The sequence below is a fragment of the Budorcas taxicolor genome, chromosome 25 (genome assembly GCF_023091745.1).
Source record: "Budorcas taxicolor isolate Tak-1 chromosome 25, Takin1.1, whole genome shotgun sequence".
Taxonomy (NCBI): domain Eukaryota; kingdom Metazoa; phylum Chordata; class Mammalia; order Artiodactyla; family Bovidae; genus Budorcas; species Budorcas taxicolor.
In genome coordinates, this window is record NC_068934.1 from 6,467,823 (window position 1) to 6,486,544 (window position 18,722).

General features: G+C 39.4%; 1 protein-coding gene and 1 non-coding gene across 2 annotated transcripts; one reads left to right on the top strand and one right to left on the bottom strand.

Moving 5' to 3' along the window:
- Positions 1–1,069: 1,069 nt before the first annotated feature.
- LOC128069190 (tripartite motif-containing protein 64-like) lies at positions 1,070–17,753 on the bottom strand. The gene is made up of 6 exons (XM_052662469.1): positions 17,343–17,753; positions 16,750–16,845; positions 15,461–15,691; positions 14,678–14,700; positions 13,186–13,283; positions 1,070–1,563 (listed from the first exon to the last, which is right to left on the bottom strand). Exons 1-6 carry the CDS (start codon positions 17,751–17,753, stop codon positions 1,070–1,072), a joined length of 1,353 nt encoding a protein of 450 aa, XP_052518429.1.
- TRNAW-CCA (transfer RNA tryptophan (anticodon CCA)) lies at positions 2,787–2,858 on the top strand. The gene has a single exon. It is a non-coding gene; the product is annotated as a tRNA-Trp (tRNA).
- Positions 17,754–18,722: the final 969 nt, after the last annotated feature.

An 18,722-nucleotide genomic window follows, 5' to 3' on the forward strand; every position in this document is an offset into this window, starting at 1 on the left:
TAAATATATAACATAATAGACATAAAATGCTAGGGATGATGTCAACAAAAGAGAGGAAATTGATTTACAGATTTACAAAAAATTCAATTATTTTGAGGTTTAAAATATCGACTGTATAATTCTATTTTAGGACATCTATTGTGGATCAGTAGATAAGAATCTGCCCTGCAATGCAGGTGAAGGTGGGTTCAACACTTGGTCAGGGAACTAGGATCCCACTTGTCCCAGAGCAACTAAACCTCCGTGCTGCAGCTACTGATTGTCTGCTCTGGAGCTCACATGCCACAACTAAGACCCAGTGCAGCCAAACAAATAAGTAAAGTATTTTGGAGCTTCCCTCATAGCTCAGTTGGTAAAAAATCTGCCTGGCATGCAGGAGACCCAGGTTTGAATCCTGGATTGGGAAGATCCCCTGGAGAAGGAAATGGCAACCCACTCCAGTATTCCTGCCTGGGGAATCCCATGGACAGAGGAGCCTGGAGGGCTACAGTCCATGGAGTCACAAAAGAGTCAAACATGACTTAGCAGCTAAACCACCACAAAAGGTAAATATCGTCTCTTCTTTCTTGGAAATTTCCATTAAGTACTAAAATTATCTACTAATTTGAGGAAAGTTTGCTCAATGTTATGATGAGATGGTATATGCTTAGAGAGTTTGTAAACATTAATGGGCATTGGAAATTTGGGGGGTGATTGATATGTTCTGGAATTAGATATTTCTGGTTTCACACATTTTTATATATTTCTAGAAGACATTGAATCATGTGGTTTAAATGCAGTGATCTTTATGGTATATAATTTTTAGTTTAATAGAATTGTTACTTAAAAAGGAAGAAAGGCAATAGATTATATTCTATTAAATATTCCATAAAAATTTTATTAAAAGAAAATTTAATTAACAAATTAATGCATAGAGCATGGTTATGCCATTTTGTAAACATACAATCATTATGTTACATTAAGTAACAATGTGCTTGGACAGTCAGGTATCCTGTGGCCTCACATGAGGTTAAGGACAGCAATATCCCCAGAGAAGTAGTTTCAATAAATGGTCCCAGAAGCGGGCAACTCATGGAGACCTAAGGCAAAGAAAAGGCTTCAGAGGGGAGGAGAAGTGGGAAGGAAGGAAACTATATATGAGGGAACTCCTGAAAACGTCATAGAAGCTCACAGCTCCATTGTCATAATCCAGAAACACGCCAATCCTACCCAGAGGCCTTTTCACATACTGAACTGAGGGTCGAGCGTTGGTGAAGAGACTATAATGATTGTTCACATTCATAGAAAAGAGAAGAAATGCTTCTTCAGAATCAATGCTGATAGTGGTATCACTTGTCAAGATGTTTTTACAGACTCCCAGAATCCAGTTGGAGGACTGTGTCACATCTGCCTCCCAGTAATGCCTCCCAGAGGTGAAGGCCCGAGCTCCCCAGGCCACAAAACTCTCCCTACCCCGGGGCTGTCTGGACATGCCATGGTCGTCATCTCCGAACATCAGACTTGTGTTATCCTCAGAAAGGCTCACATTATGAAAGGTCATTTTCTGACGCAGAACGTTATCCACTGCAGAGAGAACAAAAATCAGGTCAGCAACTGAGATTTCCATGTCATGAGAAATAGAATCTATCGACTCAATAAATTCTTTCATTTTCCTTCCTCCAAGGAAACAAAAAACAAAGAGCAGATGAAGTTCAGACTGGTTTTCTGTGAAGAATAATTATTTTTAGTATATAGAGCATATAGAAACATCTCAAATCAATTAGCAAAAGGCAAAAAAGACAGATATACGGAGAACTGTGTGAAATCTGATTTAATGTCAGTCTCTTGATACTTTGCCTCAGGACTAACCTAAACATTCTTTTTCCTTTTGTTTAGAAATCGTTTCTTATTTCCTTTGTCTTTAATACCATGAAAAATGTGGATGACATGTTACTATCATATGGACATTTTTGGGTTTTATTCTGTACCAATTATTTTCAAAGGTCCAAAATTTTATGAAAAGGCATAAATGAATAATTTGGGACCTTCTAAAACTATGTTCTGAACTCATTCTATGAGGCCACCATCACTCTAATACCAAAACCTGACAAAGATGCCACACAAAAAGAAAACTACATGCCAACATCACTGATGAACATAGATGCAAAAATCCTTAACAAAATTCTAGCAATCAGAATCCAGCAACACATTAAAAACATCATACATCATGACCAAGTGGGCTTTATCCCAGGGATTCAAGGATTCTTCAATATCCACAAATCAATCAATGTAATACACCACATTAACAAATTGAAAAATAAAAGCCATATGATTATCTCAATAGATGCAGAGAAAGCCTTTGACAAAATTCAACATCCATTTATGATAAAAACTCTCCAGCAAGCAGGAATAGAAGGAATGCACCTCAATATAATAAAAGCTATATATGACACCCCCACAGCAAACATTATCCTCAATGGTGGACAGCAATCAGAGCAGAAAAAGAAATAAAAGGAATCCAGATTGGAAACGATGAAGTAAAACTCTCACTGATTGCAGATGACATGATCTTCTACATAGAAAAGTTCTACATAGAAAACCCTAAAGACTCCACCAGAAAATTACTGGAGCTAATCAATGAATATAGTAAAGTTGCAGGATATAAACTCAACACACAGAAATCCCTTATATTCTTATATACTAATAATGAGAAAATAGAAAGAGAAATTAAGGAAACAATTCCATTCACCATTGCAACGAAAAGAATAAAATACTTAAGAATATATCTACCTAAAGAAACTAAGATTTCCCTGGTGGCTCAGAGGTTAAAGCATCTGCCTCCAATGCGGGAGGCCCGGGTTCGATCCCTGGGTTGGGAAGATCCCCTGGAGAAGGAAATGGCAATCCACTTCAGTATTCTTGCCTGGAGAATCCCATGGACGGAGAAGGCTAGTAGGTTACAGTCCATGGAGTCACAAAGAGTCGGACATGACTGAGCGACTTCACCTTACCTTACCTAAAGAAACTAAAGACCTATGTATAGAAAACTATAAGACACTGGTGAAAGAAATGAAAGAGGACACAAATAGATGGAGAAATATACCGTGTTCATGGATTGGAAGAATCAATATAGTGAAAGAAAGCATACTGGAGAGAGCATAAAGATGGCAGAGGAATAGGACGGGAAGACCACTTTCTCCCTCACAAATTCCTCAAAAGAACATTTCAACACTGAGCAAACTCCACAAAACAACTTCTGTAGGCTGGCAGAGGACATCAGGCAACCAGAAAAGCAGACCATTGTCTTCAAAAACAGGTAGGAAAAAATATAAAAGATGAAAAAGGAGACAAAGGAGGTGTGGAGGGAGCTCCGTCCTGGGAAGGGAAGCCCGTCCCGGGAAGGGAATTTTAAGAAGAGAGGTTTCCAAACACCAGGAAACACTCTCCCTGCCGAGTCTGTGGCGAGTCTTGGAAACACAGAGGGCAACATAACAGGAAGGAAAAATAAAGAAATAATTAAAACCAAGAGATTACAAGCTCAACAGTAACTCCCCCAGCGGAAAAGCAGCACAGACGCCTGCATCCGCCATTGGGAAGTGGGGGCAGGGCAGGGACGCGCGGGAGGCGCGGGCTGCAGTGCTTGGTAAGAATCGGGCAGGAACGCCCCACGCGCAACCAAAACGATCTAACTTGCGCTAGCAAACCAGACTGTGGGATAGCTACCGCCCGAAAAGCTCGAACAGAAGACACCGCCAGGACCGAGCACAGAACAAAGGACGGAACGGAAAAAGCCGGCTGCAGACCATCCCCCGCCGGGGACAGGCAGCCAGAGCCGTAAGGGCTGGAAAGGGGCAATTGCAGACCCGGAGAGACTTTACTTACCTAACTGCAAGCAGGCTTCTTTGCTAAGACTTCTGGGGGTGCTGGACAGTCACCATCTGCCTCACGGGGGACGCCAGCAGTCCACCCAGAAAGCTGAGCAGCAGCGGCAGAAAAGGTGACAAGCCGCGGCGATGGCGCTCGCCAAACTCCTGAGCTACTCAGACCTGGGAAGGGCGCAAAGCGCAGTCCCAGCCGAATCTGTGCCTCTGAGGGCTGCCTGAGCGCCGAACCTGAGCAGCTTGGACCGGGGAAGTGCACGCAGCCTAGGGCCGGCCCCAGACGGTTCCTGGCTGAGCATCATAGAGCCGGAGCGGTTTGTGCGCCGCGAGAAGGGACAGGTCAAGTGGGGCTGAGACACTGTGTGCACACGACAGTGCTATTTGTTTGCAGCATCCCCCCTCCCCACAGCGCGACTGAACTAGTGAGCCTAAAAAACCAGCAAACGGAAGAAGTTAAACAGAGGGAACCACCTTGGAAGTGATCCCACACCGCCCAAAACATCAGAGAAGGGCCAGATATATTTTTACTATTTTTAAAATCATTTTTTTTCTTTTTTTTCTAACTTTTTTTTAATTGTTAAGTCTTCTATTTCTCCTCTAATTTTTATTACTATAACCTATTATTACTATTTTTTAAAAAAAAAGACTTTTTTTTTTTTTAAGGCAAACACCATATATACCCTTTGGATGGTTGTTGGTGGTTTTTTGTTTTTTTTGTTGTTGTTGTTTGTTTTGTTTTTTTTGTTTGTTTGTTTTTTTTAATAATTCTTGTTTTTTCTTTCTTTCTTTCTTTCCTCCTTTTTCCTTCTGCTTCTTTTCTTTAATATTGTATTTTTGAAAATCCAACCTCTACTCTAGATTTTTAATCTTTGCTCTTAGGTTTTTGTTGTCAATTCTGTACATTTAAAAACCCAAACTTCACTACCCAAGTTTACCTGAGAGCGAGATTACTGGCTTGACCACTCTCTTCTCCTTTGGACTCTCCTTTTTCTCCACCAGGTGGCCTCTGTCTTTTTTCTCCCCCATCTCTTCTCTGTGTGTTCCAGACGGTGGAGAACACCTAAGGAACTGGTTACTGGCAGGATTTGTCTCTCTCCTTCTCATTCCTCTCTCTTATCCTCCTGGTCACCTCTGTCTACTTCCTCCCTCTCCTCTTCCCCGTATAACTCCGTAAATACCTCTGAGCGGTCCAGACTATAGAGCGCACATAAGGAAGTGACTACTGGCTAGCTTGCTCTCTCCTCTTTTGATCTCACCGCATCTCATTCCAGTTACCTCTAACTACCCCCTCCATCTTCTCTTCTCCTTGTAACTCAGTGAACCTCTCTGAGTGTCCCTCAATGTGGAGAAACTTTTCATCTTTAACCTAGATGTTTTATCATTGGTGCTGTATAGATGGAGAAGTCTAGAGGCTACTGTAAAAATAAAACTGAAAACCAGAAGCAGGAGGCTTAAATCCAAAGCCTGAAAACATTAGAGAACTCTTGAATTCAGGGAACATTAAGCAATAGGAGCTCATCAAATGCCTTCATACCTACACTGAAACCAAGCTCCACCCAAGGGCCAACAAGTTCCAAAACAAGACATACCACTCAAATTCTCCAGCAACACAGGAACACTCCCCTGAGCTTCAATATACAGGCAGCTCAAAATTATTCCAAAACTTTTGATGTCTCATAACCCATTACTGGTCACTCCACTGCACTCCAGAGAGAAGAAACCCAGCTCCACCCACCAGAACTCCAACACAAGCCTCCCTAACCAGGAAACCTTGACAAGCCACTGATAGAACCCCACCCACAGTGAGGAAGCTCCATAATAAAGAGAACTCCACAAATTACCAGAATATAAAAAGACCACCCCAAACGCAGCAATATAACCAAGATGAAGAGACAGAGGAATACTCAGCAGGTAAAGGAACAGGAGAGTTGCCCACCAAACCAAACAAAAGAGGAAGAAGTAGGGAATCTACCTGAGAAGGAATTCCGAATATTGATAGTGAAAATGATCCAAAATCTTGAAATCAAAATGGAATCACAGATTAATAGCCTAGAGACAAGGATTGAGAAGATGCAAGAAAGGTTTAACAAGGACCTAGAAGAAATAAAAAAGAGTCAAAATATAATGAATAACGCAATAAATGAGATCAGAAACACTCTGGAGGCAACAAATAGTAGAATAACGGAGGCAGAAGATAGGATTAGTGAAATAGAAGATAGAATGGTAGAAATAAATGAATCAGAGAGGAAACAAGAAAAACGAATTAAGAGAAACGAGGACAATCTCAGAGACCTCCAGGACAATATGAAACGCTCCAACATTCAAATTATAGGAGTCCCAGAAGAAGAAGACAAAAAGAAAGACCATGAGAAAATCCTTGAGGAGATAATAGTTGAAAACTTCCCTAAAATGGGGAAGGAAATAATCACCCAAGTCCAAGAAACACAGAGAGTTCCTAATAGGATAAACCCAAGGCGAAACACCCCAAGACACATATTAATTAAATTAACAAAGATCAAACACAAAGAACAAATATTAAAAACAGCAAGGGAAAAACAACAAATAACACACAAGGGGATTCCCATAAGGATAACAGCTGATCTTTCAATAGAAACTCTTCAGGCCAGGAGGGAATGGCAAGACATACTTAAAGTGATGAAAGACAGTAACCTACAGCCCAGATTACTGTACCCAGCAAGGATCTCATTCAAATACGAAGGAGAAATCAAAAGCTTTACAGACAAGCAAAAGCTGAGAGAATTCAGCACCACCAAACCAGCTCTCCAACAAATTCTAAAGGATATTCTCTAGACAGGAAACATGAAAAGGGTGTATAAACCCGAACCCAAAACAATAAAGTAAATGGTAACGGGATCATACTTATCAATAATTACCTTAAACGTAAATGGGTTGAACGTCCCAACCAAAAGGCAAAGACTGGCCGAATGGATACAAAAACAAGACCCCTCTATATGCTGCTTACAAGAGACCCACCTCAAAACAAGAGACACATACAGACTGAAAGTGAAGGGCTGGAAAAAGATATACCACGCAAATAGAGACCAAAAGAAAGCAGGAGTGGCAATACTCATATCTGATAAAATAGACTTTAAAACAAAGGCTGTGAAAAGAGACAAAGAAGGCCACTACATAATGATCAAAGGATCAATCCAAGAAGAAGATATAACAATTATAAATATATATGCACCCAATATAGGAGCACCGCAATATGTAAGACAAATGCTAACAAGTATGAAAGGGGAAATCAACAATAACACAATACTAGTGGGAGACTTTAATACCCCACTCACACCTATGGACAGATCAACTAAACAGAAAGTTAACAAAGAAACGCAAACTTTAAATGATACATTAGATCAATTAGACCTAATTGATATCTATAGGACATTTCACCCCAAAACAATGAATTTCACCCTTTTTCTCAAGTGCTCATGGAACCTTCTCCAGGATAGATCACATCCTGGGCCATAAATCTAAACTTGATAAATTCAAAAAAATCGAAATCATTCCAAGCATCTTTTCTGACCATAATGCATTAAGATTAGATCTCAATTACAGGAGAAAAACTACTAAAAATTCCAACATATGGAGGTTGAACAACACACTTCTGAATAACCAACAAATCACAGAAGAAATCAAAAAAGAAATCAAAATATGCATAGAAACTAATGAAAATGAAAACACAACAACCCAAAACCTGTGGGACACTATAAAAGCAGTGCTAAGAGGAAAGTTCATAGCAATACAGGCATACCTCAAGAAACAAGAAAAAAGTCAAAAAAATAACCTAACTCTACAACTAAAGCAACTAGAAAAGGAAAAATTGGAGAACCCCAGAGTTAGTAGAAGGAAAGAAATCTTAAAAATTAGGGCAGAAATAAATGCAAAAGAAACAAAAGAGACCATAGCAAAAATCAACAAGGCCAAAAGCTGGTTCTTTGAAAGGATAAATAAAATTGACAAACCACTAGCCAGACTCATCAAGAAGCAAAGAGAGAAAAATCAAATCAATAAAATTAGAAATGAAAATGGAGAGATCACAACAGACAACACAGAAATACAAAGGATCATAAGAGACTACTATCAGCAGTTGTATGCCAATAAAATGGACAATGTGGAAGAAATGGACATATTCTTAGAAAAGTACAATTTTCCAAAACTGAACCAGGAAGAAATAGAAAATCTTAATAGACCCATCACAAGCACGGAAATTGAAACTGTAATCAGAAATCTTCCAGCAAACAAAAGCCCAGGTCCAGACGGCTTCACAGCTGAATTCTACCAAAAATTTTGAGAAGAGTTAACACCTATCCTGCTCAAACTCTTCCAGAAAATTGCAGAGGAAGGTAAACTTCCAAACTCATTCTATGAGGCCACCATCACCCTAATTCCAAAACCTGACAAAGATGTCACAAAAAAAGAAAACTACAGGCCAATATCACTGATGAACATAGATGCAAAAATCCTCAACAAAATTCTAGCAATCAGAATCCAACAACACATTAAAAAGATCATACACCATGACCAAGTGGGCTTTATCCCAGGGATGCAAGGATTCTTCAATATCCGCAAATCAATCAATGCAATTCACCACATTAACAAATTGAAAAATAAAAACCATACGATTATCTCAATAGATGCAGAGAAGGCCTTTGACAAAATTCAACATCCATTTATGATAAAAACTCTCCAGAAAGCAGGAATAGAAGGAACATACCTCAACATAATAAAAGCTATATATGACAAACCCACAGCAAACATTATCCTCAATGGTGAAAAATTGAAAGCATTTCCCCTAAAGTCAGGAACAAGACAAGGGTGTCCACTTTCACCGCTACTATTCAACATAGTTCTGGAAGTTTTGGCCACAGCAATCAGAGCAGAAAAAGAAATAAAAGGAATCCAAATTGGAAAAGAAGAAGTAAAACTCTCACTGTTTGCAGATGACATGATCCTCTACATGGAAAACCCTAAAGACTCCACCAGAAAATTACTAGAGCTCATCAATGAATATAGTAAAGTTGCAGGATATAAAATCAACACACAGAAATCCCTTGCATTCCTATACACCAATAATGAGAAAGTAGAAAAAGAAATTAAGGAAACAATTCCATTCACCATTGCAACGAAAAGAATAAAATACTTAGGAATATATCTACCCAAAGAAACTAAAGACCTATATATAGAAAACTATAAAACACTGATGAAAGAAATCAAAGAGGACACTAATAGATGGAGAAATATACCATGTTCATGGATCAGAAGAATCAATATAGTGAAAATGAGTATACTACCCAAAGCAATTTACAAATTCAATGCAATCCCTATCAAGCTACCAGCCATATTTTTCACAGAACTAGAACAAATAATTTCAAGATTTGTATGGAAATACAAAAAACCTCGAATTGCCAAAGCCATCTTGAGAAAGAAGAATGGAACTGGAGGAATCAACCTGCCTGACTTCAGGCTCTACTACAAAGCCACAGTCATCAAGACAGTATGGTACTGGCACAAAGACAGAAATATAGATCAATGGAACAAAATAGAAAGCCCAGAGATAAATCCACACACCTATGGACACCTTATCTTTGACAAAGGAGGCAAGAATATACAATGGATTAAAGACAATCTCTTTAACAAGTGGTGCTGGGAAAACTGGTCAACCACTTGTAAAAGAATGAAACTAGATCACTTTCTAACACCACACACAAAAATAAACTCAAAATGGATTAAAGATCTAAGTGTAAGACCAGAAACTATAAAACTTGTAGAGGAGAACATAGGCAAAACACTCTCCGACATAAATCACAGCAGGATCCTCTATGATCCACCTCCCAGAATTCTGGAAATAAAAGCAAAAATAAACAAATGGGATCTAATTAAAATTGAAAGCTTCTGCACAACAAAGGAAAATATAAGCAAGGTGAAAAGACAGCCTTCTGAATGGGAGAAAATAATAGCAAATGAAGCAACTGACAAACAACTAATCTCAAAAATATACAAGCAACTTATGCAGCTCAATTTCAGAAAAATAAATGACCCAATCAAAAACTGGGCCAAAGAACTAAATAGACATTTCTCCAAAGAAGACATATGGATGGCTAACAAACACATGAAAAGATGCTCAACATCACTCATTATTAGAGAAATGCAAATCAAAACCACAATGAGGTACCACTTCACACCAGTCAGAATGGCTGCGATCCAAAAATCTGCAAGCAATAAATGCTGGAGAGGGTGTGGAGAAAAGGGAACCCTCCTACACTGTTGGTGGGAATGCAAACTAGTACAGCCACTACGGAGAACAGTGTGGAGATTCCTTAAAAAATTGCAAATAGAACTCCCTTATGACCCAGCAATCCCACTGCTGGGCATACACGCCGAGGAAACCAGAATTGAAAGAGACACATGTACCCCAATGTTCATCACAGCACTGTTTATAATAGCCAGGACATGGAAACAACCTAGATGTCCATCAGCAGATGAATGGATAAGAAAGCTGTGGTACATATACACAATGGAGTATTACTCAGCCGTTAAAAAGAATTCATTTGATTCAGTTCTGATGAGATGGATGAAACTGGAGCCGATTATACAGAGTGAAGTAAGCCAGAAAGAAAAACACCAATACAGTATACTAACACATATATATGGAATTCAGAAAGATGGCAATGACGACCCTGTATGCAAGACAGCAAAAAAGACACAGCTGTGTATAACGGACTTTTGGACTCAGAGGGAGAGGGAGAGGGTGGGATGATTTGGGAGAATGGCATTCTATCATGTATACTATCATGTAAGAATTGAATCGCCAGTCTATGTCTGATGCAGGATACAGCATGCTTGGGGCTGGTGCATGGGGATGACCCACAGACATGTTATGGGGAGGGAGGTGGGAGGGGGGTTCATGTTTGGGAACACAGGTAAGAATTAAAGATTTTAAAATAAAAAAAATAATAATAAAATAAAAAAAAGAAAGAAAGCATACTACCCAGAGCAATCTACAGATTCAATGCAATCCCTATCAAGCTACCAATGGGATTTTTCACAGAACTAGAACAAATAATTTCACAATTTGTATGGAAATACAAAAAAAAAAAAAACTGTAATAGCCAAAGCAATCTTGAGAAAGAAGAATGGAACTGGAGGAATCAACCTGCCTGACTTCAGGCTCTACTACAAAGCCACAGTCATCAAGACAGTATGGTACTGGCACAAAGACAGAAATATAGCTCAATGGAACAAAACAGAAAGCCCAGAGATAAATCCATACACCTATGGACACCTTATCTTTGACAAAGGAGGCAAGAATATACAATGGATTAAAGACAATCTGTTTAACAAGTGGTGCTGGGAAAACTGGTCAACCACTTGTAAAAGAAAGAAACTACAAAACTTTCTAACACCATACACAAAAATAAACTCTAAATGGATTAAAGACTAAATGTAAGACCAGAAACAATAAAACTCGTGGAGGAGAACATAGGCAAAACATTCTCCGATATAAGTCACAGCAGGATCCTCTATGACCCACCTCCCAGAATACTGGAAATAAAAGCAAAAATAAACAAATGGGACCTAGTTAAAATTAAAGGCTTCTGCACAATGAAGGAAACTATAAGCAAGGTGAAAAGATAGCCTTCAGAATGGGAGAAAATAATGGCAAATGAAGCAACTGAGAAACAACTAATCTCAAAAATATACAAGCAACTCCTGCAGCTCAATTCCAGAAAAATAAATGACCCAATCAAAAACTGGGCCAAAGAACTAAACAGATATTTCTCCAAATAAGACATACAGATGGCTAACAAACACATGAAAAGATGCTCAACATCACTCATTATCAGAGAAATGCAAATCAAAGCCACAATGAGGTACCATTTCACACCAGTCAGAATGGCTGCAATCCAAAAGTCTACAAGCAATAAATGCTGGAGAGGGTGTGGAGAAAAGGGAACCCTCTTACACTGTTGGTGGGAATGCAAACTAGTACAGCCACTATGGAGAACAGTGTGGAGATTCCTTAAAAAACTGGAAATAGAACTGCCAAATGACACAGCAATCCCGCTGCTGGGCCCATACACTGAGGGAACCAGAATTGAAAGAGACATGTGTACCTCAATGTTCATCACAGCACTGTTTATAATAGCCAGGACATGGAAGCAACCTAGATGTCCATCAACAGACGAATGGATGAGAAAGCTGTGGCACATATACACAATGGAGTATTACTGAGCCATTAAAAAGAATCTACTTGAATCAGTTCTAATGAGGTGGATGAAACTGGAGCCTATTATACAGAATGAGTAAGCCAGAAAGAAAAACACTAATACAGTATAATAAAGCATATATATGGAATTTAGAAAGATGGTAATGATAATCCTGTATGCGAGACAGCAAAAGAGACACAGATGTATAGAACAGTCTTTTGGACTCTGTGGGAGAGGGAGAGGGTGGGATGATTTGGAGAATGGCATTGAAACATGTATATTATCATATGTGAAATGAATCGCCAGTCCAGGTTTGATGCATGATACAGGATGCTCAGGGCTGGTGCACTGGGATGTCCCTGAGGGATGGTATGGGGAAGGAGGTGGGAGGGGGGTTCAGGATGAGGAACACTTGTACACCCGTGGCAGATTCATGTCGATGTACGGCAAAACCAATACAATATAGTAAAGTAAAAATAAATAAATAAAATATTATTTTACAAATAACAAATAAAATAAAATATTTTTAAAAAAATTTTAAAAAAATGAATAAAAGTATGTCTGGCTAACCATGTTCACATATCCTTCAGCTGTTTTGAGATTGATCCAATAGCAATACAATTATTCTACTTAAGCCATTTTAGTCTTTCTTGTCGATTTTTTTTCTGATAACAAATATTCTTTTACAATGCAGTTTTTTATAAAGGCAGTTCTAACATAGAGCATATTAGAACCCAGCAAGGACATATTTAACTTTCAAGAGTGAAATAACTGAGTAAACAAAATACTGATTGATATTTTGATTGACTGATCTTCACAAAACTAAATTCTATTTCTTTATAATCACATGAGCAACCTGGTTGCTCCTTTCTTGCTCTGTCTATGACATAAACATATTTCTGACTTTAAAGCATCAGTAAACTGTAGGTTGTAAAGCTCAACTGCGAGTGTATTAATATAGGCAGAAAATCTGCAGCAACTTTGTAAAGTTATGTACTAACTTGATGTCAGAAAATGTAAAATAACAGAAGAAAGTTCCTGCCTAGGAAGCTCTCATGAAATGCAGTCCTGATCACCACAGGGATGACTCTTACCTCTGAAGCTGTTCAGCGTGTCTAGGATTCCAGTGACAGGCCAGCAAGTGAGCTCTGGGTTCACTGACTGAGGTTTCTGCATCTCTACCAAGTCAGTCCTGTAACAAATGACATCAATATATGTCAAGGCCAAAGGCTAAACATATGAACATTAAAAAACAAAACACAATTTTATTCCAGGATATGTTGTCAGCATTCTCTTTATTTTTTGGTTAATTGCATATGTATTATATTCTACACACTTGGGAATATAAAAATGTTACTATATTCTTTTCTAAATGTAAGTTATATCAAATTGCAACTTCCCCATTCTTCCAAGACATGATTTCAGTTTTCAAATCATTGAGCTTCATTCCCTTCCTCTGTTCCATCTCAGGTAATGCAAAGATCCTGGGCAGTTTACAGAGACCAAAAAATTCAGGAAATTCCTTTGAGACTTGAGATAGCAAGTAGTTATCAAGGATACATTCTATTAATACAAGGAAGAGTTCATTGAGTGAGACACCTTTGCTCTTGTCAGCCCAGAAAGGGAATCCAATTCAAGCCTGGCTTCCCTGGTCCTAGAAGCCTAATATCCCAGAGTACACCAGGAAGCCCTCCCTCTGAGGTCCTGCTTACAAGAGGGCTTGCTGTGATGAAACAGGCTAAGTCACTGCTACTGCTAGGAACAAAATCATAGCCCTTTTTTCCATTCTTAGGGAATCTCCCTCTTTACTCTCTTATTCATCTTCCAGCTCACTATGGTAGGTGCTTCCTTTTTGACAGCTTAGAAAATTCCCTTGACTAAAGTTTATTGTGAGCTTCCCAGATGGTGTTAGTGGTAAAGAACCCCCCTGCCAATGTAGGAGACATGAAACACGGGTTTGGTCCCTGGGTCAAGAAGATCCTCTGGAGTAGGGCATGCCAACTTACTCCAGTATTCTTGCCTGGAAAATTCCATGGAGCCTGGAGGGTTTCAATCCATGGGGTCACAAAGAGCCAGATACGGCTTAGTGCATATATGTCAATTCCATATTCTCAATCTATCACACTCAAACCATTCCTCCACTCTGGTTCTGAATGGAAAATGCTTAGAAAAAACTTTCAGAAAGTTCCAAAAGGTAAAACTTGAAAATGCCAAATAACAATGAACTATTTACATATCATTTAAATTGCATTTATCTATTAGGTGTTGCCTTGAGAATCCCATGGACAGAGGAGCCTGGTGGACTTCAGTCCATAGGGTCAAAAAGAGTCAGACAGGACTGAAGCAACTTAGCACACACAAACATACACACATAAGTAGTCTACAAATGACTTAAAGTGTATGGGAACATGCTTATAAGATATCTGCAAATACTATGCATTTTCAATAAGATATTTTTCATCCTGGAATTTAGATATTCAGGAGGAGCTGAAAGCAATTTCCAATGGTACCAAGAAAGAAATGTGTAACACACTTAATCAAACAGAGAAAGTTGATCAGAATTAAAAATCATTAATTTATACTCACATCTCTAATATATTTCCCAAGGCCTGCAACGAAAAAAAAATAAAAAAGATGTTAATCATGAGAGTTCTGTCCTTTCACATCTTCTGTACTGTTCCTGATTGTTCAATAAGGTACTGTTTTTCTAATTTTCTTCTAAGGAACAATCAGAAGCCATGTTAATAACAGAGCTTAAAGTAAAACATGATGGGCTTCCTCAGGGCACATTAAGGAAGGAAGGAGGCCAGGAAGTGTGTTAAATGATGCAGCCACATCTAGGATTCCAGTGTCACTCATTGCCCATGCTACTCCCAAGGAGCAATCTCACCATCTATGATAACAATTAAAGCAAAACAGGGAACCATGTAAGACAAACTCTAGAGTGCCTTGGAACTAATGACCAATTCTGACAATCTTGCTTAGAAAATAGGCAAAACCTCAGTGTCTGCACTAAGTTTGGGATAACAGCCAAGTGACAAAGGTTTAGGATAACATCTACTGAGATTTATTCCAGGAAGTTAACTTGACCCCTGGTCACAAAATATTGCTGATTTTGGATCATCTGTCTGAATAGTACTCTGGATCAAACTGAACATATCTGGCCCTATGTTAGCTAGAAAAAGGGCAAAAATCTTCCTAAGATTACCAGGATATGATAAAATAGGAAATTAGACAAATACAATAATGGGGGTCAGGGAGCACCATCCCTTAGCTGAGAGTAACAGTATATGCAGGGAGCATTTCAGTGTCACAGCAGCTCGCCTAGAAGAGTGTCTCTCTCTCTGAGGACGGACCCTCCTTTCTCACCTGGAGCAGCTCCATGTCTGGCTTGCGGCACAACTCACTCAGCTCTCTATACGTTTCTTTCAGACTTTCTCTCTGTTGAGTCATTCTGAACACACTCTCCTTGAGTTGGTGACAAATCTCATTTGCTTCTTGCTCCAGGGCCTCCAGGTGCAGTTGCTCCTCCCTCTGGAGCATTGGATGCATCCTCTGATATTCAAGTTTGATCATCTCTTTCCTTAAGGCCACAAACTTCTGAGGGGATAGTGGATTCAAAGCATTGATTAGGTTCACATTCAAAAGAAAATCTCAAATATTATTTCCTAAATATCATCAAAAAAGCTCTTGAAAAATTTTTGCCTCACACATCGAAAGGTCTTGAATATTTGTTGGTCCTTCCGGTCCATCCTTTCTCTTAGTGCTTAGTCTCTGCCTGTGTATAAATCAAGCTATCTGAGGGGTCCCAGGCTCTCTTCCTAGGAGAATTCTTCAGGGTTCTTCAGTCCAGTCCCTCAGTTGTGTCCAACTCTTTGCCACCCCATGGACTGCAGCACGCCAGGCCTCCCTGTCCACCACCAACCCCCAGAACTTGCTCAAACTCATGTCCATTGAATCAGTGATGTCATCCAACTGTCTCATCCTCTGTTGTCCCCTTCTCCTCCAGCCCTCAATCTTTCCCAGCATCAGGGTCTTTTCCAATAAGTCAGTTTTTCCCATCAGGTGGTCAAACCATTGGAGTTTCAGTTTCAGCATCAGTCCTTCCAATGAATATTCAGGACTGATTTCTTTTAGGATGGATGGGTTGGATCTCCTTGCAGTCCAAGGGGCTCTCAAGAGTCTTCTCCAAAACCTCAGGGTTCTTACTCTATCAATTATTTCCTTTCTAACCTGAATGTTGTTTTTCTCTTTTTTTCTCTTTCCCTGATTTTTCCAAGTATTCTTCTATGAGGCAAATCCCACTTGGTAAAATTTTTAAAATATGCTCTATTTTCCCTCTAGGTACTACTCTCCTCTCCTTCTCAGTCACACTGAGTACAATATTGTCTTATACTTCACATCTGAGAACATTCATTCAAACCTTCAAAACTTGCCCTAGGCATACTTTTCATGTTTTGGTTCTCCAACACACCAGTATTCTTCGAACTAGAATGCATTGGCCTGTTCTAATTGTGATTACTGATAGGTCATTTGAAAACAATACTTTTCCAAGAAAGAGACCAATATCCTTTAAGGGGAACTTATAGTGACCTAAACGTCTAAGCTAGCATTCTATCGATATCTATACAAATAGTTAGGAACATTTTTATTCTTACCTTAAATGACCGAGCCTTTTTAGCTTCCTGATTCAGAATGAGTTGCACTTTTTCTCTCATTCCCCATAAATAATCCAATCTGTTCAGAAGTTTCTCCTGAAAAATATCCATGAGATTTAGTGATATGGAAGATGACATCATAAGTTTTATCCCTTTATTCATGAGCAAAGGCAGTTGTTGATAACACAGAAATCTTGTGTTAGAGTACTGTGGTCCAGTTTTCCCACATGAATCTAATTTGACTGGAACATTTCAGTGTCACAGAAGAGCATACTAGAGAATTGGGGGAACTTTACAGATGATGAAATCCATTTCCTAAGAAACTGCCACTCAGACTCTAATACAGCACGAGTAAGAAAGCTTCAAGCTCCCATCAGAAGCCTGTGGCCCTGGTGCCACCCACCCCGGGATGCTGCATTTCCACACATGTGGACAATTGGGCACCAACACTGAAAGGACAAATTATATGTGAGGATCCACATTCAGAAATCCCACCTCCACCATCTCCACCCCCATCACCATCACAGCATCCTGGTCTTCCTCTCTGACTTAGGAGCCTCTAGATCCCAAACTGCTCGAGAGGCATCACCTACCCGGGACTCCTCAGCAGCCCTGTGTATTGGACTGTGGCTGTGAGCTGCGTGCTCGGGGCGTTCAGAGCAGGGCCCACAGAGCAGGGTCTGGTCAGCCTCACAGAAGAGGCCTTTGGCTTCCTGGTGTGTCACACAGATCTGCTCCTCAGAGCTGTGGTCGTGGTCAGCTCTGGCCTGTCTGGCAAGGGAAGCCAGCCTCTTGAGGGCAATGTTCGTTTGGAAATCGGGCCTCTCTGATAGTCCCCTGCACTCAGGGCAGCTCCTTGGAGTCTGGCCTTCTTCCCAGCAAAGGCTCAGACAGGGACGGCAGAAGCTGTGCCCACAGTCTATGGTGATGGGGTCCAGGAAGCAGTTCATGCAGATGGAGCAGGTGAGTTCGCTCTGGAAGGCTTCCAGTGTGTCTGAATCCATGTTTCTAAAAATGAAAGAGAGAAATATAGAGTATATGAGAGAGAAAGTCTTTCTTCTGCCCTGATCAGGGGAAATAAAGCCTTTGGACCAAGTCTTGTCTTGAACTCCTAATTGATTTTCATATTTACTTACCCCCCAATACAAATCTAGAAATGTTGAATACAGAGAGGTTGGGATCATGGTTTGATACAAATGATGAAATTAGATAGAGTCCCTAACATCGTTTTTTGTATAAAATAAACCATGATCTCAGTCATACCTAAATTACATGGCAAAGCTAAAGATTAGATCAGAGGGTAAATGTTACGATGATTCCAGAGTTACTTTTATTAGCTGATTGGTGTAGAAGTACATATGTACTCTCAGTCTGTCTCTATCTTTCTCTCTGGCTCTTCATGACTCACTGACTAGATCCTGAACCTGCACACACTTCATCTCTATGCTAATGTTCTCTTTTGCTTTGAAGTATCATATGTGCTTTTTTTTTAAAGACAAGTAAAACTGTTTACAAACAATTTAAACTTAATATAATCAATGCTGGCTTTAATTTTGAAGTTCCAAAACTATAAACATTTCAGTGTTTGCTTCCAACTTAAATAGTAAAACTCCTTCCTTTAAGACAAAAAGAAATAAAAAAATGTTATTTCTAGTTCAGGAAAACTATTTTTCCTGGAATCAGTTTAGATCATCAGAGTTGGTCATATTGTGAACTAGTGAACATTCAAGCTACAACAATAATCATCAAAAATTAATCAACTGGTTTTTAAAACATAAGAAAAAATGTTTGAATGTACACAAGGTTTCCTGTCTACACTCGAAATTCCAGAGTTGTAGTTAATGGAAGCAATTTAATATCCTCTTTGTTTCTAATATTTCTCTCTTTGACAAATGCCACTTCTTGGGAATCCCTATTGGTTGATTGGATCCACTCTGAAAACTTCAATTCCAGACTGCAAACTAATGGTTTTA

What these genes read in the sequence shown, in the direction of transcription:
- LOC128069190 (XM_052662469.1), bottom strand. Translation starts at nt 17,753, where the DNA reads ATGGATTCAGACACACTGGAAGCCTTCCAGAGCGAACTCACCTGCTCC. An exon ending in AAAAGGCTCGGTCATTTAAG is followed by an intron (nt 15,692 to 16,749) that starts GTAAGAATAAAA and finishes CTATCCCCTCAG; the next exon opens with AAGTTTGTGGCCTTAAGGAA. An exon ending in TTGGGAAATATATTAGAGAT is followed by an intron (nt 13,284 to 14,677) that starts GTGAGTATAAAT and finishes CATTTGTTACAG; the next exon opens with GACTGACTTGGTAGAGATGC.